Below are 22091 nucleotides of genomic sequence, written 5' to 3'. Positions count from 1 at the left end.
TACATATTTAATGGGTTCTCCTTTTGAACCTTTACACAGGTGTTTTTTGAGACTGGTCTTTTAAGACTGTTTTTCTTGTCGCAATTACCTCGGCAAGGAGGGTAAGTGAACTTCAAGCTCCTAGCTCAAAGCCCCCATTCTTGACCATTCATGCTGAACGAATGGTTCTTAGGACCAGGGCTGCTTTTCTGCCTAAGGTGGTTACTCCGTTCCATTTAGGACAGTCCATTACCCTCCCTACCTTCTATCCTCCCCCTCACCCTTCCAAGGAGGAGACGCGTCTTCACCGTCTGGACCCTAAGAGGGCGGTGAACTTTTACCTTGATAGAACAAAAGACTATTGAGTGGATGACCAGCTCTTTGTGGGATTTGCTGGCTGCAAGAAAGGATGAGCTGTGCACAAGCGCACACTCTCAAGATGGATCATACTTTGCATCAAGATCTGCTACGCCCTGGCTGGTAAGGAGCCTCCAGAGGGTACAAGGGCTCATTCTACTAGAGCAAAGTCATCAACATCTGCTTTGTCTAGGGGGTGTTCCTGTGGAGGACATTTGTAGAGCAGCGACATGGGTCTCCCTCCACACTTCTGCAAAGCATTACTGCTTGGATAGCGAGGTTAGGAGGGATGGCCATTTTGCGCGCTCTGTCTCACAAGATTTTCTGGTATAGGAGAGTGGACACCCTCCTACGGGAGTGGGAACTGCTGTGGGACTCTATTCACAAGGTGAGGAATCCACTGGCAGATGTATCCATCAGAAGAACAAGTTACTTACCTTCGGTAACGCTTTTTCTGGTGGATACAGTATCTTCCTGTGGATTCCTCACCTGCCCACCCGCCTCCCCGTTGTCCACTCTTCTATATCTGAGTTTTATGGCAATGTTTAAATGTATTTATATATATATATATATGGTGTTTTTCATGCATTGTCTTCACACTATGTGGGTTATCTTGAATTTTATGTACTGTGTACACTGTATATGTATATATCTACTGTCATTGGTCCGTCCGGGTGCCTCGAAGGCACGGAAAAAAGGGTGTAACTGATGTCATCACGCCGACGTAGGCCTAATAAGGAGTCTGTGACGTCAGTCGGAGTCGCGCGTGATGCCGTGCTCCTGTGACGTCGTCCACGCCGGCGTGCTACAAAAGAATTTTCCGAGCGTTGCTGACGCAGGGGGATATTCACAAGGTGAGAAATCCACAGGCAGATACTGTAGCCACCAGAAAAAGCGTTACCGAAGGTAAGTAACTTGTTTGTTAGGTTCCCAGTGAAGGGGCGAATTTTGGCCCATTATTTGTGCAGGCCACACAGCTAATGGCCTGTTTCCTTACAATAGGCCTATTTTAAAAGGTTCCCATCTAGCTGATGCACTGCATTGTTATGATTGGTGTGTCCTTCCTCGTGTCTGATTCTAAGGGTAAATTAGAAGGGGAACTGATATCTGGGTGGGTTCTATAAAGCTCCAGTGACATAACTGAGGCACCATTTCCAGCATCGAGATTGAGCCAGCTTCCCCTGAGGCGTAGGAGAGCTCTGAAAAGTTTCTGGATCCGGTTCGGCTCCTGAGAATATTTAACAGGTAAGGAATCTTAAGGTAGTTAGAGTAGGCATCTGAAAGATTGTTATTGAACGTAAGTAATTTTTTCAATTGGATTGAATTGAACATAGTTATTAATAAATGACCTCCAAATTCACAAGAATGAATAGTTTATGTTTTCTTGACATATCTTTGAGGTGTCCTGATACCTTATTGCTGTTATTATACTGTTTTAGGTAAACATTTGTAGTATGCTAAATTGCTTTTCCTCTCTTCATAGACCTGCAGTAGTATTAAGAAAATAAGAGAGCGCTCCTCCATCAGCCCTGTGGTAGAAACTGAAGGAAATGCCCTTGAAGAGGTACAATTAAAAGCCTGTTTCCTATCAAAATGCATTGTGATGAACCAGATGAGATGGCAACTTGAATAATCACAAGAGGGGGTCCTTGTGCGTCATTGAGATGTTGTTTGAACAGTATCGAAGTTTGTGTGGGTTTCTGTACAAACTTCTCCCCACAAGGTGATGTAGCAATGGCAGTAACCCATATATTTAGGCCTATGAGTAGTATATTTATATGCCAGTGTTATTGTGCTTTATATGGAAGTCTGATTGTCACTGTTCTCTCATGCAGTATTTTTATAGACACGCTTGTATGCTCTGCACTTTAGCGGCATTCCTTCATTAATTTTTTTTCCAAAGTCTAAGCTTGAGCTGGCATTGCACATCATTTTCTGTATGAAACACCAGAGCTCATGTTGTGCCAGTGGCGGCTCCTCCGCTAAGGCGAAGGGGCATCGCCTACTGCTTTTAAGTAGTGTGGCGAAAGAAAAAATAAAATGATAATAACTTTTATTTTCATATTATGGTTTCCAGCAGCTTTGCGGGTGGGCGGGGCTGCTCTGCTCTCAGGGGAAGGGTGGTTTGCCCACTTCAAGTGCACATGAATGCTTCCATGTTCTCCATGCCGGCTGCTTTACAGCCTGCATGGAAATCATGCTCAGGCCCCCATTCCTTGGTGGAGCCCTAACCACGGCGCTCAGACCAATCATAACGCTGAGACACAAGATGCGGTGATAAGTTAAGTGTTTTTTTTTTTTACATTCCCCTTCCTCCTCCCCTCCACCCCACGACCTCGCCACCCCCGATCCGTGCCGTCCGCTTCTGACCAGAGCATGTGTACATCTACGGTTCCTCTTATCCCAGTTGGAAAATCGGTCACGCCATCATGTATGCTACCTGATTAATCTTTTCCATCGATTTTGTTTTTCTGGACTATTTTACTTTATGGATGTAGTGAGGACATCTGCTGTCGCTCCTTCTATTCCACCTTTTTTCATTCCAAAACCAGTTTTATACCTCTTACATTGGTTCATTTCTAAAAGTTTGCTGAAGTTTCAAACTTGCTTTCAATTATGCCTCAGTTTTTCACAGCAAGCAAATAAGCCTTGCACCAGATTCTTGTGAACACCAGGCTAATACACTAATATAAGCAGTTGAAAAATGTTGCCTGTGCCACAAAGTCCTAATGTCAGAAGGCATTAGGTTCATTTCCTTAAGTATCTTCACTTAAAGAAGCGGCTACTCGCCACAGCACTTATATGAAGGTTAAAAAGGTGCTGTAAATTGTGTGTGAGCAAAAGAGACACGGTTGATTGCCGGAATGCAGAACACATCAAAACATTCACCCCCAGTCCAGAGATCTGGGTTAAATCCTTCATTCTTGTGCTCACCATGCCACCCCAGTTTAGACCTGGCCATATGCAAATCAGTCTTTACCCTGTGCTCATAGGAACAGTCCAGCCCAAACTGCCAAGCATGTGAGTATTTTTCAATGTCACTTTAGTCTAGTTCAGTTTTTTTTTTTTTTTTTTTTTTTAAACCTTTATTATACCTTCACAATTGTACACAGCATGTCGCCTACAACCCGAAGGGCCGGCCGCTAATCTGGAACGTCACAATGGAACGGCAGTTAGAAATACAGACAATGCAGGTTGTTGCAAAAAAACACATCAGTAAAGGCCGTCGGTGAAAGTAGTGAAGGACAAAGGCAAATATTCCATGCTGGATGAATGAGGTTCTCATTTTCTATTTTTTGGAACTAACTAAAAGAACAGTTGAACATCGGGAAATCACAGTGCAATCATTGACCATGTATATTGCTAGATAGATAGGAGAGTTCACCTGGAATAAAACTGTGTCATTTGCGTCCATGAGTAAACATAGGCTGTAAAAAAGACTTCCCCCCCCCCAATCCCTCCTGCAGGACCCCACCCTACCGCCAACCACCCTCACTCCAAACCTTCATCCTCATCTGAGTCTATCAGATCATCTTCTGGCAGTGGGTGGCAGATGTCACCCCGGTAAGTGTTCCACGGGGACCAAATTTTGTTCCACTTGCCGGGACAAGTTCGGTTTAAGTATACCGCCCTTTCTGTGACCATCGTCCTGTCCATGTTAATGCACCACTGTGATGTTGTTGGGAGGTCTGCCACCCCCCAGCGCTGCGCAATGTCTCGCTTTGCTACCATCATACCCAATGTCACACAAAGGCGGCCGGGCCGGGACAAATCTGTTGGTTCCCATATATTGAGGAGGCACCGTCGTGGTTCCGGTAGTACCGAGACCTCAAGCACCTGCGATATGGTGTGCAGGACCTGACGCCAGTAGTTGTGTATGCGTGGACAATCCCAGAATGTATAGAAGAAGGAGCCCTCCTCCCCGCAGCCTCGCAAGCAAAAGGGATCAGGGGATCGTTGTATGCGGCGCAGTAGTGTTCTAGTGTAATACGTTCAATGGAGGACTTTGAGCTGGACTAACCTCATCCTGGCCGATATGCCTGCTTCCCTGGGGGAAGCCAATGCCTCATTCCACTCATGTTCGTCGAGCGCGCCCACCTCTTGCTCCCATTTCCCCTTAAGGGGTATCAGCGGATCCAGAGAATTATTAAGGAGTTTCCGGTATGTGAGAGAGGTCGCTTTCTCTATCATATAGTCCGTCAGGAGGCGATCTTCCAGCGGGGAGGACTCAGGAAGAGTCGTACCAGCCGGGATGGCCGATAGTAGTGCATGGCGTATTTGTACATACCGGTATGTTTCGCGCGGTCCTAGGTCATAAATCTCTTTCAAACGGGCGAAGGTGATGACATCCCCTCGCTCCCACATATCCCCCACCGTGGAGATTCCGATGTCGTCCCATCGGGAGAACCCCTTACTGACACGAAGATTGCCCAATGCACGCGTGTCCCAGAGCGGAGTGAGTCTAGTGAGCGTGTCTTTCCACCCTAGCGCAGCGGTGGCTGCATGCCAAGTGGCTACCGTGAGCCTAGTGAGGCCCACCAGAGGTCTAAGTTTCCTCCGATCATAAAGCGGTGCCAGCATATTATTAGCGCCTAATTGAGCCCTGTCCGCTTGGAACGCCGGGTCGGTTTGTGAAGCATGCAGCCATTGGTTAATGGGCCTGAGTTGTGCAGCCCAATAATACAGATGTAAGTTCGGGAGCGCAATGCCGCCCTCGTACCAGCCCCTGCATAGTTTGGCTTGGGCTATACGCGCGGGGCGGTTGCCCCACAACAGTCCGGAGACTCCTGCTGCAATTTTCCTGAAGTATCCCGTTGACACTGGGAATGGAGTGTTGTCTAGGATGTATCTAGTTCAGTTTTGAGCATTTTTTTGTTCTTCAATTTTTAGAGGCCAAATGGCCATTCTAGACTAAGAATAATTCGTTTGTCATTTATAAATGTGTAAAATGGCAGAGAAATAATATGATCAAATTGAGATAAAAGTTATTAGTGAATTCAAAGATGATTTTGGCACTTCCCAAGAATAAAGTCTAGCTTGAAATTGAAAAGGAAGAAAGGAGACTGCTTGGTCTGTAAAAAATCTGAAGATTACTGAATAAGATGACATGGACGTCAGTCTAACAAGACTGTGATCAACATGAGCAAGTTCTGTTGGATGCTTCTAATCTTGGATTCCTCACCTTTCGAATATCCAGAGGCACCAGATTGGATCTACCCGTAGAAACTCTATTCTCTTTATGGCTCTTATTCTGACCCAGTACATGAGGCACAGATGGCCGCGACAACACTAATGATGATGAATGTATATTTTAAACACCCCCTTCCAGATACACTAATGTTGCACTGTATTTAGATCTGCAGTATGCCAGTGGCCTAGATACATCTCCTGTAACAGATCTTCATCCACCTCATGAACTACCAGTAGAGGAAAGTGCTTCATGTACAGTGATAGCTTGGAGGGCAGCTAAGACACTAGAATTGCATTTGCCCACTTTGGGAGACTGGCTTAATACATGGTGCACACTTATTTAAGTGGAGCACCTTGGACTAATTCAGACAACCCTTACGTTGATTTTAGTGGTCGTAGACAACCATAGAAGCTGTCTAAGTGGTAGCTATGGAGAGTAGCCTTCAGGATTAATCCACAAGGAGTGTAAAGCAGCTTGTTTCACCAGATCTAATCATAGGTTAAACGAAAAAGAATCGCACAGTGTTGTTATACAAATATGTCTATTTATTATACACACTCAATAACACATTGGTATATCTCCTATCCAGAAATATAAACTCAAATGCACACAATACTTCAAATGTAAACAGGTAAGTAAGCACAAATACACAGTGGTCTTCAGGGGGAGACCAAACCATATTCTAAGGAAGAGGAATGCGAACTGTGACCGAAGTTTGGACATGGACCAAGAAACTCAGCAGAGCTGGGAACAGTAGGAACCCCACAAAGGCTATGTGCAGAGTGGAAACGCAGCTTCGTGCTCAATACAAGTCAATGAGAAAGTCGCAGTTTAAGCTTTTAAGAAGGACCTTTTGTAGTGGACCCTGAAGAAACCTGTGGAAGACAGAAGGTTGTAGAGCTACCCTACCCGTGGATACTGCAGGAATCAGGATACCTACACCAGGGAAGCCGGATGCATAGGTGCGAAGTGATGTCAGAAACTGCCATAGACCACAATGGAGGACTTCAGGAAAGATGCCATTGGCGAAGAAGGTGAAAGAGTCTGGTGGAATCCAAGGGTAGATTCTTGACGACAAGAACCTGCAGGCAGAGGGATCAGAGTCTATACCACGGAAGTGAGCAGGACGCACAGAGGAGCAATGACAACCGATGACGGAAGATGCAGGAGTTGAAGGACTGGGTTTTCTTAAGACCCAGCGGTGCCAGGGGACAACACCTGAAACCTTCGTGGGTAACCTGTTCCGGCGTACAAATGACAGAGACATGGGACACTTCCTTCGGCGTCAAAGATTTGAGGTTTATTACTGCATGGAACACAGAAGTCACGAGAAGTACATAGCATGTAGGTTCGCGGAGCCTGCTTCAAATTGCTACTGTGGGTCGCTCCTTTTATACACATTTCTCTCATAGGTTAACATGGTACACAAAGGTTTACAACTTGGTTCCCATCATAAACCACAAGGAGGTTGCTTTCATACGTTCAAGGCCCGGAACATAAGTACGGAAACATTTGGTGGTTCCCAACTGTAAAAACCCATCTTCCCACCATTAGTACATTCCAATTGGCAGTAAACAGATCGAAGAAGGAACAGGGACAGGTGCAGAGGAAGGCAGAAACAGTGGGGAGATCGGAAAGGGTGTAAAAGGGGTGGTGTTGGTAAACACGAGTTGCAAGCATCAAAGGGATGCGCCTAATGAGATGCACGGCTGAGACAATAGACCGGCACGGCAAGATGAGCCTCGAGCGGGGCCATCTGCCTTACAGTATCATCCCCCTCATCATAAAGACACTTTCAAAGGAAACGTGTCTTCCGCAAAAGTCTTGGGAATCCCAGGGTCGCGAAGCGGACAGCGTCCGTTCGCTGGCTACTTGAGGGCAAGAGACAAAATGGATGCCGTATCTAAGATGGAACCCGTGGGTACAGATATAGAAACCCACGAAACAGACGAACGGCTTAGGTTAGCACAGCGAAACTGCGTACACCCACTAAACTCGTCATTTGCGGTTCATAGATACCAGACTCGACCATATTCGTACGAGTCAAAAAACACCACTTACGATCGTCACGGAACCTCAGACGCTCCTTTTGCCCTCATGTAGGCAAGCACTAGTCAGAATCATATTCGATATTCATCAGACCATCTAGATGTTGCTGTAGCATAATTCTATCCATTTGAGCTCCCTTGGTAACAGGCGGCTGTCTTATACACGTCGTAGCACAGAGGTCACATAAGGCAGGACCACACTGCACACAAAGGCAACACGTGAACAGAAACGCCGCAACAACTCCGATGATCATCAGAATCTTCCAACCCCAAGTCGACATTAGGCCCCAAAACCACCCAAGTAGCGTCCAATCCCCTACGTCCACGTGTATGGACTCAGATCTTATGCAACTTTGAGATGGCTTGATAGACAGTCGGAGCGTTATCTGGAATGAAAATACAGCAGCTCGAATGGATCACCTTACATACTCCACCTCGATCTGCTAAAACAACGTCTAAAACCATACGGTTTTGTAACGTCATGAGCCTATCCGCCTGAAGTTCTGCGGTGATATTACCAAGGGCACTGGCAGTGATATTAGCTGTCGATTCCACTACTCGAGTCAACTGTCTCAGGTTCCTACTATTGACCATAGGCCCCCAAAACGGAAAGAAACCCTTGAAAAAGTCTCCTGCCTCTTGACTGGCAGTGTCCTCTTCGCTAATCACGCCCCTCACAATTCTAGTCTTGTGATAATCTGCATCAACAGTAAACGTCGGAGGCAACAGATTTGCGATGTAACATGAGCCCACAAAGTCAGAGGGCTACCACGTATACGCACGATCATGACAGACGAAGTATGTACCCTTGGCAGCCAGAAACACAGGGGAAGAGAGCATCGGTAGGATATATGTCTCGGAGCAAGCGCTCTCTCCAAGACGAGCTCTCGATCTTCGGCCACGACCTAGTAGACAGAGATTACCAAGGTGGGGTACGATCCATATCGGAGGCGAGCTTCTGAGCTGTCTTTCACCCACGAGCGCACTATACTCAGCCTCACTCAGGTCCCTATAGGCTCGCACCTCTTCCTCTGGGATGAGCGACGGTTCGTAGATATCCCTATCTAGGTCCGCAATCGCTATGGCCAAAGGCTTGTGATACGGACCAGGACCAAAGTGGGGAGGACGTGGCTCTCGATTGGGTTAGGAATCTAGTGCGCTTCGAAACATAGTTTGAAATGCTCGAGCTGAACCCTGGGAACTATAAGGAAGGACCAGATATGGAATTCCCTTATCCGTGGTATGTGGCATTAACCCACACACCCAACAATTAGTAGTATTTACCACTAACTGATGCTGATGAAGGAGTTGAATGAAGGAATTATTTCTGAATTCTGCGCGTCTAGCCTGCTCGTGTTGAGGTAAGATGTGAAAGGAATGAGGAGAAACAGTGGTGGTAAGTTTAGGTTCAGAAGTAGGAGTAGGTATGGCAGAAGGTAAAAACGTAAGTATCAGGTAATACACCCCACCCACCAATAATGAAGAAACAGTTAAAAACAGTAGGAACACCTGAAACATAAAGCATTTGGTACGGGTAATTTGTTGCAGTCTGAATCTTTGCGCCTGAGCTTTTTCCAAGTCCACAAGTTTAGAAAATGCCATCCTCTAAAACCGTCCGCAACGTTTCTTGACGCACTTCGTTCTGTGTAGCAGTAGTCAATCCCTAGGAGTTCCCAGGAACCGACGGTCTTTGACCTAGTGTCAAGACCTACTAACCAGAAGGAAGTACACGCGCGGCCCTACGGTACACCTGGATGCAAGGTATCTTTATTCACAAATATGCACAAAAGTCTTTCAGCTGTGGAAGCAAAAACACAGATGTGGAAAAAACTCAATATTTACAAAATCATAGTTATACGAGTGTTTTAGACTGATCGTGTCAATGGGGTAACGTAAATGTCGAGGAATAAGAGCAAATTTTATTAGTCCTTGGTGTTAGATCGCAAAAAGTATCGGCTCTTTCCAGGACGTGTCTGTTCGTCAAACAATGGATCCAATGAGGGAACAAAGTTCTGCTGATCAGTCAAATTTTCGGATCTTGAGCTTTGGGGTGACAAATGTTCAACAATGTCGTTCTGCTGCACTGAGGATTCTCCGACAGGTTCGGCGTCGCTAAAAGGTACGAAGGTCTGCAATTTCTCCATTTCAGATGAAGCAATGCCTTTCCTCACCCACGAGTCCGCCGGTAAAGGTATAGGTACCTTTTTGGTGTGGGTGGCATGCACCCAGTTCTTCCGGCCCTCCAAACGGGCAGCAGTTCTCGTGGCAAGGAGGACCTGGAAGGGTCCAGTAAAACGAGGCTCAAGGTTTCTTTTTCTTCCGAAATTCCTCGTCACCACCCAGTCTCCGGGCTGGAGCTGGTGGCCTGGACCCTCCGTCTGCGTCGGCAGTGCTTCAAAGACCTGTTGGTGAATTAACCTCAGTTTAGCAGTCAGATCATGAAGATAGTCGATCAACATTGGATACTCAAGATCAGAAAACGCACTCGGTCTAGGGACCCCCCAAACATTCGCAGGACGGCCGAACACTATTTCATAGGGACTGAGCCCTACTCGGGAGTGTACAGTCGCCCTTGTTGACAACAGAGCTAGAGGCAAAGCGTCAGGCCACGAAAGACTAGTCGTAGCCTGAATCTTCGCTAGTTTGAGTTTAAGGGTGTCATTATACCCTTCAACCAAACCTGCTGACTGGGGATGATTGGCGCTATGGAATTTCTGAGTAATTCCAAGGCCCTTACACACACTCTTCATCACACTCCCTACAAACTCACTTCCGTTATCCGACAATACAATCCGAGGCATTCCATACCGAGGAAAGTATTCCTTCAGTAGGATTTTCGCAGTGGACAGAGCTGTATTGTCTTTGAGAGGGTAGGCTTCGATCCATCGGTAGAATGCGCAAACCACAACTAAAACGTATTTCAGGTTATTGCATCGCTCCATATGGATGAAATCTAACTGAATCACTTCAAAGGGATATGAAGGGGGAGCAAAATGGCCAGGAGGTGTAGGTGTTCCTTTACCAGGGTTGTACATCATACATATCATGCAATTCTTCACCAATCTCTCAGCACATTTAGTGATACCATCATTCTTCCACACAGGGGACAACAACTTACAAATACCTTTCGCACTGATATGTGCTAACCCATGTGCCATCGTCACAACAGCTAGCACATACGCATCTGGCAACATCCATCTCTTATGCTCCGACAAATCAATCCAACAACCATTCGCATCCAACTTTCCCGTACTTTCTTTCCACTTCATCTTTTCAGTCTCGGTGGCCTCGTTCTGTATCGTTCTCACACTCTTGATGGTATCCTCGCACATACTAGTCTCTGTAGGCCACCTAACCGAACTCGTCACATACATTCTAGTGCTAAGGTTCCGGGCAGTTTCCTTAGCAGTCTCATCCGCAAACGCATTACCACGTCCAACATCATCCGTCACCTTACGATGCGCACTACATTTAACAATCGCCACCTGTTTAGGTAACGTAAGTGCATCCAAAAGATCATTCACAAGTTGTCCATGTTGAATCTTAGTGCCATGCGATGTCATAAAACCTCTCTCTCTCCACAATCGTCCAAAACTATGGGCGACGCCAAAAGCGTATTGGCTGTCGGTAAACACATTCACCCGTTTCCCTTTCGACAACACACACGCTCTAGTCAAAGCGATCAGTTCTGCAGCTTGGGCAGAGTTCTGATTCAATCTCGCAGCTTCCACAACAGTATTCAACGTTACCACAGCATACGCAGTCGTCACATCACCATTCGGTAATTTAAAACACGAACCATCCACATACAAGGTCCCATCGGGATCTTCCAAAGGAGTGTTTTTGAGGTCCACACGACCTTTTGTTTCCTCCTCAGTCCGCAAGTAGCAGTCATGAGGGGTTACTTCGTCTGACTCCATGCTGATGGGCAACAAAGTCGCCGGGTTCAGGACATTACAACGTTTTATCTGAATATGACTTGCCAAAAGCGTCAACTCATACCCAGACAACCTTGCACTCGTCAAGTGCTGAGTTTTCGTACGATTTAAGAGAGTGTCAACTGCATGCGGAACCATCACCGTGAGCATATTATCCATGACCAATCCTGCTGATTGTCGGATGGACACCGCAGCTGCCGCAGTTGCTCTCAAACAACTCGGCAATGCTCTAGCTACCGGGTCCAAGGTCGAGGAAAAATATGCACATGGACGCTGTTTCCCGCCGAAAGGTTGCGTCAAAACACTCAACGCACAACCTTCTCTCTCGTGCACGTATAGTGTAAACGGCTTGCTGTAATCAGGGGTACCTAACACAGGAGCCGAACACAACGCGTCACGCAATTCAGAAAAACTTTTCTGACATTCTTCCGCCCATGGTAAAGGAGTTGGAACATCCTTGCACGTAAGAGCCACCAATGGTTTCGCGAGCAATGAAAAATTTGGGATCCACTGCCTGCAGTATGACGTGATACCTAAAAAGGCACGCACATCTCTCTGAGTTGTTGGCACAGTCATTCGAGCAATCGCTGCAATTCTCTCTGGGGTCAACCTTCTTCCCTCCTTTGACAATAAGTGACCTAGATAGGTTACTTCTTGACAACAATATTGAAGTTTAGAAGGAGACACCTTGTGATGTAAGTCACAGAGATGTTGCAACAATGATACCGTAGCAATTTTGCAAATGTCCTGAGTATCTGCAGCCACCAATAAGTCGTCAACGTATTGGATCAATGCTGCACCAGCCGGCAACACAAACGCATCCAGATGGCCCTTCAAGGCTTGACTGTATATCGATGGACTTTCACAGTAGCCCTGAGGAGCACGTTTAAACCGGAAGCTGCGACCACCAAGAGAGAACCCGAAAAGGTCTCTGCTTTCCTCAGCAATCGGGATGCTGAAGAACGCATTCTTCAGATCGATCACTGAGAACCACGATGCTGAGGCTGGAATCAGAGTCAGTAGCGCCGGGATGTCAGGCACAACAGGGAACTGAGGAATCACAATTTTATTTACCTCCCGTAAATCGATAACAAAACGATAAACAGGCGGTTTCGAAGGATCAGTACGTTTTAGAATGGGCAACACAGGACTGTTGCACACGTTTCCCCGTGTAACAAAACGGTAAACAGGAGGCTTGGATGGATCAGTTCGTTTCAAGATAGGTAACACAGGACTATTACACACGTTTCCCCGAGTTTCCTCAATAACATCTTTCTCGATCAAATCATAGATGATCGCTAACAACGCTCGTTCACCATCAAGGGAGATACGATACTGGGGAATACGTGGCAATCGCACATTAGATTTCAGGTGAACAACATAAGGGGAGATGTCAAGCAGGCCCACGTCATTGGGACCCGTTGCCCACAAAGATGTAGGAAGAGAACTCCATTCCGGTGGAAGCTTATCGAGAGACAGGTACATTGGAGAGATAACTCTCTCACCCAAAGTAAGCTTCACTCCCACAGGAGAGCAATACAAAGTCGCATACAGACGTTTTAGCAAATCCAGTCCCAAAAGATTTTCTCCACACCCAGTGGTCAAATTCAACGGAGCTTTGAGCTCACGCGGCCCAATTGTAAGAGGCAAAGGGCACGGAACCGGATTGCTAACAGGGGCGCCAGAGAATCCAACGGAAACATTTGTTAAGCCAGACAAAGGTGCGCCAGGGAGTTTCGAATGCATTATGGAACTTTTCGCCGCACCAGTGTCCAACAGAAAAGGCTCAACGACGCCCGAGGTGGCAACTGCGACGTAAGGCCCTCTCTGATCAACCGGAACTGATACTACTCCCTCTCCTTGTCTATGGCTGTCCTAGTAATTACCGTCATCAGCATCCTGATCGACGTAATAATCATCCACATTATACTGAGCAGATCGCCCTTGTGACAATCCACGTTGATCAAAACAATTATTGGAGTCCGAGGTGTTAGTGGAACGATCGTTCTGAGCACCGCGACCTCTACCACGTGATGTCTGTTGAGAACCACCACGACCTCCTCTAGACGAATTACCACTATTACGCTCATTGAGGACTGGACAATCGAATTTCAAATGACCCTCCTGTCTACAATAGGCACACTGATTGTACCCTAACGAAGATCTTTGCGAAGAGGAATCATTTCGAGATTGCGACCTATTTGTCTGAGACTGCGATCGATTACGTTGTTGCGAATCATTCTGATTCGAACGCGGAGGATACGCCTGTTGCAACAACACTTTAGTTTTGAGCTCTTTCGTCTTCTTGTCAGCACGATCATTCTCCTCTTTCTCCCTATTCTCATAATACTGTGCCGTAGCCAATATTTGTATTTACAAAAAGGGGTGGTGAGGGACAGAGTCTCTGAATTAAGCAGAAAGCTCTCACCCAGTCAAAAGATCAGGGCTAGATCCAACACCGTTTTTTAGCTCACTGCACCATCCCAGTTTCAGAACCTGGCTGTATGTAAATTAGTCTGTTCCTGTCCCAGTGCATGATGGGAACAGGACAAACCAAACTACAGAAGCCAATTCTTACACTGGGAAGGAAACAAGCTCCCGGGGACCGGTTTCTGGCATTACAGCCGTCTTCGGCCCGGTTTGCTTGAATCCTGATGGTGCAATGAGCAAGGGTCTCACATCTGAGAATACCCTTCCACGCTTAGGGTGGACAAAAATATTTACAAAAAGGGGTGGTGAGGGACAGAGTCTCTGAATTAAGCAGAAAGCTCTCACCCAGTCAAAAGATCAGGGCTAGATCCAACACCGTTTTTTAGCTCACTGCACCATCCCAGTTTCAGAACCTGGCTGTATGCAAATTAGTCTGTTCCTGTCCCAGTGCATGATGGGAACAGGACAAACCAAACTACAGAAGCCAATTCTTACACTGGGAAGGAAACAAGCTCCCGGGGACCGGTTTCTGGCATTACAGCCGTCTTCGGCCCGGTTTGCTTGAATCCTGATGGTGCAATGAGCAAGGGTCTCACATCTGAGAATACCCTTCCACGCTTAGGGTGGACAAAAATATTTACAAAAAGGGGTGGTGAGGGACAGAGTCTCTGAATTAAGCAGAAAGCTCTCACCCAGTCAAAAGATCAGGGCTAGATCCAACACCGTTTTTTAGCTCACTGCACCATCCCAGTTTCAGAACCTGGCTGTATGCAAATTAGTCTGTTCCTGTCCCAGTGCATGATGGGAACAGGACAAACCAAACTAGGTCCGAAGAAGGCTGAAATGCCAGAAACCGGTCCCCGGTAGCTTGTCTCCTTTCTGGTGAAGAATTGGCTTGGTAGTTTAGTCTGCCCTGTTCCCATGATGCACTGGCCCAGGGACAGACTGATTTGCATATAGCCAGGTTCTGAGCTGGGATGGGGCAGTGAGATAAATAACGGTGATGGATCAAGCCCTGATCTTTGGACTGGGTAAGAGTGGTCTGTTTAACTCAGACACTCTGTTCATCACCACCCCCTTTTCTAAATCGTTTTTGGCCACTATAGGTGTGGCAGGGTATACTCAGACATGAGTCCCTTTCTCACTGCTCCATCAGGATTCAAGCAAGCCGGGCCGAAGAAGGCTGAAATGCCAGAAACCGGTCCCCGGTAGCTTGTCTCCTTTCTGGTGAAGAATTGGCTTGGTAGTTTAGTCTGCCCTGTTCCCATGATGCACTGGGCCAGGGACAGACTGATTTGCATATAGCCAGGTTCTGAGCTGGGATGGGGCAGTGAGATAAATAACGGTGATGGATCAAGCCCTGATCTTTGGACTGGGTAAGAGTGGTCTGTTTAACTCAGACACTCTGTTCATCACCACCCCCCTTTTCTAAATCGTAGCCAATATTTGAGCAGACGTAGAGACAGCCCACGCACTTTCAGAATTTCGTAATTTGTTGCTTAAGTCAGGCAATAAGTTAGAAACAAATTTGTCCACAAACAACCTCTGACCACCTTCGGTACCCATATCCTGACCACTATGATCTATGAATGCCTCCTCAAATCTCGTAAAGAAATCAGAGACACTCTCGTCTTTCTTCTGTTTGCAAGCGGACAACTTGTCCCAATTTACCTTCATAGCGGGCATAAGCGTTTTCATCAGAGCGATAATTCTCTGAGGCAAAGCCGTAATGAGCTGTTCAGGTTTAGCCCCACCAACTTGTCGTGTATCTGCTGCTACAAGAGCAGCCCAATCACCACCTAATTCTGCCGCATGGTTTTCTTGACGAATCTTTGTCCATACCGGTTGCGGTACGACATTGCCAAACAGCATATCAATATCGGCAAGATTCATTATCGTAGCGTCTACGAGCTGCGATAATTCTTTATAATATCCGGCGGGATTTTTGCGAGGGTCAGGCAAAGATTGCTTCACCTGGAGAACTTCAGACCGTTTCCACGGGAGATGTATCCATACTCTCTGGAAATGCTGCAAGATCGGTGGAGCAGCACCAGGGTTACCCGGCATCCACACTAGTGGAACTTCACGCATGGGAAACTGACCAGGTGCTTCTAGTGGTCCCTTAATGTCTTCTACAAACAATGCCCTCGGCATTATAGAGGGACGAAAAGATAATAACTGCTCAACAGCGCGTCGAACATTTGAATCGACTATCATTCCGCTCGAAAACTGAAGCTGCAGATTAGTCAACGCAGTCAATACATCGTCCGATGCATCTGCCGATATTTGGTCACGTAAAACTTTACACATTTCTTCGAAAACGTATCTTTGTGTCGGTATATTGAATTGACAGAACGTGTCAAGCACTGCACGTGGTGGATTTCCAAGAGGGTATCTCATCCAACCCATCGCCATATTATACAATGCAGCACGTTCCCGATTACCGGGAAGCTGACTACGTCTTTGGGGACCGTCCGAACCAGCGGACTCAAGAATAGGTCCAAGAGAATTAAAAAAATTAGCAGCAACAGAGGGGGTACGACGTCGGGTAGATGGAGAAGTATAACATAGAGGATTAACAAGAGAAGAGTTAGAAGCAGATGAAACAACAGGAGTAAGTAGAACAGGAGCAGCAGCGGGAGCAGGAGTATGAGGAAGGACAAACGGTGGAGCAGTTGGAACAGCAGTAGGCAAGGGAGCAGGAACAATCGGAAGAACGGGTACAGGTTGAGGAACAGGTTGGGGAACGGGCACAGGAGCAGGTACAGGGGGAACCACAGGAGCTGCGGTACCCTGTGCGTACGGAGGTGGTGATTTCAAAAGATAGGACATCAAAGGATCCTCAACTAATTCCTCCTTATCCGACACCGTTGGCAAAGCGGGGTAACATTTATCTATAGACATACGTTGAAGCCTATCGAAAACTTTCTTTTCCTTTTCCTCCTTATCTCGCTGAAACTGTTCTGCCTTCTTCACTATAGTAGCAACTCCATCTCTCTGATTGCGTTTTGTCTGATTTCTTTCTGTTTGGCTTCTTTGCGCCACAACCGAAAGGCATCAAACATGGCCGGCCTTGACTTTTTCTTAAACAATTTAGCCTCGAGGTTATCTAAAATCGGGGTCTCGAAACTACCATGAGGTGGCCAACTAAGGACACCGTCTTTTTTGGTATAACAAATCCAATATTCATTAAAGGTAATCGGACCTAACCCATGCTTGCTATATAATTCATAAGTTGGAGTTCCAACCGGAGGTATCGGACACAAGTCCTCCAGTCGGGAATCCGCACCACAACGACCAAAACAACTGAACAAAGTACTACGACCAGGCATCTTGCACACTAGCCGAGTTTCACAAACTTCAAGGGTTACGGGATTTACCAAGTCCCAGCAAAGAGCAAAAACCCTCGGTTTTTGGCGACTGCAGACGTCAAATATCACAACAAAGAACCACAAATGCAATGGAACCATGCAACAACTAAGCACCCACAACTAAGGACTCTGGGAGCGACCCACAAATACTTAACTCAAAGATCGATGGCGTCACCAGGAAGGCCCGTCAATCGTCTCGCTGTACCAAGGTCTACGCCAGGCGCCAAAACAGGTCTACAGTCAGGGCAGCAGCCCGTCGCAGCCGTCAGGAGGCGGGAATCTTCGCGGGAAAAGTCGTCGGGCCACTTGTTTCGACAACAGGATCGATGAAGCGGGGTGCACCGTCCCTCGGAGATTTCACACGAAGTTCCTCACGATCGTCGGGCTTGGACCGGTACCACTGATCGAGCCCCACGTTGGGCGCCAACTGAAGGACTGGGTTTTCTTAAGACCCAGCGGTGCCAGGGGACAACACCTGAAACCTTCGTGGGTAACCTGTTCCGGCGTACAAATGACAGAGACACGGGACACTTCCTTCGGCGTCAAAGATTCGAGGTTTATTACTGCAGGGAACACAGAAGTCACGAGAAGTACATAGCATGTAGGTTCGCGGAGCCTGCTTCAAATTGCTACTGTGGGTCGCTCCTTTTATACACATTTCTCTCATAGGTTAACATGGTACACAAAGGTTTACAACTTGGTTCCCATCATAAACCACAAGGAGGTTGCTTTCATACGTTCAAGGCCCGGAACATAAGTACGGAAACATTTGGTGGTTCCCAACTGTAAAAACCCATCTTCCCACCATTAGTACATTCCAATTGGCAGTAAACAGATCGAAGAAGGAACAGGGACAGGTGCAGAGGAAGGCAGAAACAGTGGGGAGATCGGAAAGGGTGTAAAAGGGGTGGTGCCGGGAAACACGAGTTGCAAGCATCAAAGGGATGCGCCTAATGAGATGCACGGCTGAGACAATAGACCGGCACGGCAAGATGAGCCTCGAGCGGGGCCATCTGCCTTACAGTATCATCCCCCTCATCATAAAGACACTTTCAAAGGAAACGTGTCTTCCGCAAAAGTCTTGGGAATCCCAGGGTCGCGAAGCGGACAGCGTCCGTTTGCTGGCTACTTGAGGGCAAGAGACAAAATGGATGCCGTATCTAAGATGGAACCCGTGGGTACAGATATAGAAACCCACGAAACAGACGAACGGCTTAGGTTAGCACAGCGAAACTGCGTACACCCACTAAACTCGTCATTTGCGGTTCATAGATACCAGACTCGACCATATTCGTACGAGTCAAAAAACACCACTTACGATCGTCACGGAACCTCAGAGTGATGACGGTGACCTTGCCGCTGCAGCTATGAGGACCAGGCAACGCTGTGGAAGACCAGGAGCCTTTCACAAGCAGTCCCATGTTGGAAGTCAAGAACCAGGGGGTCGGTGTCTGGCTGGAGCACCAACAAGCCTTTACAGCAGCAACAGATGTGGGAAACGAAAAAGGTACAATGTTGGGACCAGTAACGTCCAATGGATTCACCAATTGCAGGAGAGTCAGAGCAGGCCTGAGCAAGCAGGGAGCCCACTGAAGCAAAGAAGACCCTCAAGAGGACCAACCGGCCAAAGGCACATGAGTCGCAAGAGGACCTCGAGCAGCTCACCAATGATGCAGGCCCACGGTGCAGAGGATGCGGTGAGGACGAAGATCTTGGCAGGAAGAGATGGTGGTGCTTCTTGTAGCCTGAAGATCTCTGGAGTGCAGAGCCAAAAAGCCTTGGTAACAGCAAGTCGACGCAGTGCACAGGGGTTTTGTTCCAGCTGTTCCTACGAGGGGTACAGGCCTCAAACCTATTTAGGACAGGTCATTCCATGAGGGAGTTGCAGAACCACCACGTGTGGCTGATCCTTTCGGAGTCCGTGGGACCTCTGGAGCAGCAGACCGGACAGCTTGCAGGGGAGTGACTACTTCACTCTAAGGGAGATTACTTAGGGTGTCTATGATGTCCACAGGCCTGGAGGAGAACCTGGATGAAGCTCAAGCACAGACAGGAGATTGGCAGGACGACAAGACCAGGAGCAGCAGGAGTCTGCCTTGTTGCAGTCTCTGTTCCCGGCAAAGTCCAAGGTGCCCAGACGGTTAAAGTGGAATTGGTGTCGGTTCTGAATCTTGTCCCACGACAAATCTGAAGAGCCAACGACAGGTAAGCCCTTAAGTACCCAAAGGAAAGGGTTGGAACAATTCAGGGGTCCCTCCCAGAGGAGGGGCTGGACAGAGTGGAGGATACTCCCATGTCCTTTGTCCAGTATACGCCTGCCGATGGAACAAATGTTGTGAATATTGTACAGAACGGTCTGTTGACCCCTTATTTGCTTCGGTGGCAGATATTCTCCTGTTTATCCTCTCTTTGGCCCAGCAGGGCTTTGCTTTGGGCACCTTGAAGGGTTACCTTACGGCCCTCTCTGCTTTTCTTTGGTTGAAGATCAGCCTTCGCTTTTTAAGTCGCCTCTGGTGCAGAGATTTTAGAAGGGGTTAAACCACTTGTTTCCCCCTTCTCCTTTTTTTATGCCACAATGAGACCTTGATTTGGTCCTAAGTTTCTTGAAGTGCGCACCGTTTGAGCAGCTGCGCAACTGTCCTCTATAGTTGCTCACTATCAAGACATATTTTTTGGTGGCAATTCCCTCTGGCACCAGAGGTTGTAGCCTAGTTGCTATCATTTTGGCTAGTATTTAAGTATCTAAGTTTATGAGGTAGTGCAGTCTATAAGAATCACACTGATTAGCTGTTTTTTCAGGTTTCAGAAGTGTAACTATCAAAGCTTTCCTGAGGGTCGGGGGAAGAGTTCCAGTTTTGTAGGCTTCTGCAAAAACTTTTAGTAATTGTGGGGCAAACACATCGATGTAAGCTTTATAAAACTCGTTGGGGAGGCCGTCCAGCCCAGACACTTTACAGGTAGGTAGGGACCTGATAGCTTCTTTCCATCACCACCCCCGTTTGTACCGCTTTTGGCCGCCATAAGTGTGGCAGGGTATGCTCAGACGTGAGTCCCTTGCTCATGTTGCCACTGGAATCAAGCAAGCCGGGCTGAAGACGGCTGGAATGCCAGAAACCGGTCCTCGGAAGCTTGTTTCCGGTCCAGGGAAGACGTGGCTTGGCAGTTCGGGCTGGACTGTTCCCATGAGGCACAGGGTCAGACTGATTTGCATATAGCCATGTCTGAACTGGGGTGGCAGAGTGGGCTAAAGAACGGTGATGGATTAAACCCTGATCTTTTTTCTGGGTGTGAGTGTTTGATTGATTCAGATGCTCCGTCCATCACCACCCCCTTTTGTACCGATATCGTCTAAGTAGGCATTGTTATCAGCCTCAGATGCCTCATGTCTAGGTCCATATAATTTTGAATAAAAGTCAATTAATATTGTACTAATTTCAGATGTGGAATATTTAACAATGTTGTCATCATCTAGTAATTCAGTAATGAGCTCCTGTCCCCTAGGGTCTGACAGCCTAAATGCCAACGATCGACTAGGCCTTCTGCCTTCCCCATAATATCGTGCCATAGAGGACCTGGATTCATGCAGTATCTCCTGATCTGCAGTCTGGTTATGCAGAGAGACCAACTCCCTAATCTGGGCCAATACAGCGGATGTTGGGCATCGCTTATATTCACGTTCTAATAAGCACATTTAATCTGCTTATTCTGTGCCTGAGATCTCTCAACACACCAGCCTGCGCACCCATACACACTTCTCTTATTGTAACTTTAAATGCCTCCCAGATAGTGCCTGCACTATCCACCTCTGACTGAGGAGTCCCACTAACATGCCCCTAGTTTCGTTCCAACACCCCCATCCTCTACCCTCCACCTGCATGCATCAATCCGGATTGGGTTACCTGTTCTACTCCATACTGCGTAGGTCGATTGTTACTTCCTGAAGGCCAGTGCTCATTGAAGTAATGCTGTGCTAGCACTTAAGTGAACAAGGAATCCAGACGTTGGTAAAACCTGGACTCGGAGTGCTTTGTAATTGAACAGCGAATGTGGTACTGCGACACTTGATGGATTGAATGTTAGTTTAAAATGCATAAGCTCTTGGCACTTAATATTTTATCATTCGTTTTCAAAGCCTATGCTCCTATCTTCATCTTTGAATGCTTTACATATTACAAACATAGGAAACATTTTGAATCCGATGATACATGAAAAAGAAAAGTTACTGTTGTGTCGATTTATGTGTTTATAGTACACACCACTGAGCGTGTGGTGCTGCTGAGTCTGTGAGGTCCGAATAGTCCAAGGGAGGGATTCTCTGCAAATAATTGCTGCTGTTGTGATGATGCACAGTTGTTGTTTCAAGTGAAATCATTAGCAATTAAATGTTGTTAAGGTATTCCATGATAACGTGATGTTTATGCAGACCTCCTCCGTTACTGTGTGTAATGACGTAGAACCTCAAGTATTCAGTTGCTCCCGACCGCGCCCCAAATGGTTGCTAGGCGACAGATGTGCTGCGAGCGTGTAGCAGCGCTGACCACACTCTTTTCTAAACGAAAACTAACCATTGCTTTAATATTCAGCGGAGAACACAAATCACATGGCGATGTGAAAAACGTTGAAACAAACAGAAGGAAGTGGTCGGGCCAATGCTTTGTCAATTGAGGCAGCACTAACGAAGCTTCTGAGGCAGTTATTTGGCCCAAGTTTGACCCCTCTCTTAACTGTTATGAAAGCCAAAACTTCGAATTACTTATCATAAGGCCAGGAGATTGAT

The 22091-nt window shown here is 47.0% G+C and overlaps 1 protein-coding gene across 3 annotated transcripts in view; it reads left to right on the top strand.

Annotated features, from left to right (window-relative positions):
* Positions 1 to 22091, top strand: part of UBR2 (ubiquitin protein ligase E3 component n-recognin 2) — a 1804160-nt gene that overhangs the window by 1035990 nt on the left and 746079 nt on the right. For all 3 annotated transcript variants that reach the window (XM_086927821.1, XM_086927820.1, XM_086927822.1), the window contains one exon: positions 1820 to 1900. In XM_086927821.1, coding sequence (XP_086783947.1) covers positions 1820 to 1900 — 81 coding nt within the window. The remainder of the gene's footprint in view (positions 1 to 1819; positions 1901 to 22091) is intronic.

Source organism: Lissotriton vulgaris, chromosome 6 (assembly GCF_964263255.1).
Source record: "Lissotriton vulgaris chromosome 6, aLisVul1.2, whole genome shotgun sequence".
In the NCBI taxonomy this organism is placed as follows: domain Eukaryota; kingdom Metazoa; phylum Chordata; class Amphibia; order Caudata; family Salamandridae; genus Lissotriton; species Lissotriton vulgaris.
This window is presented reverse-complemented; position numbering and strand designations above follow the sequence as displayed.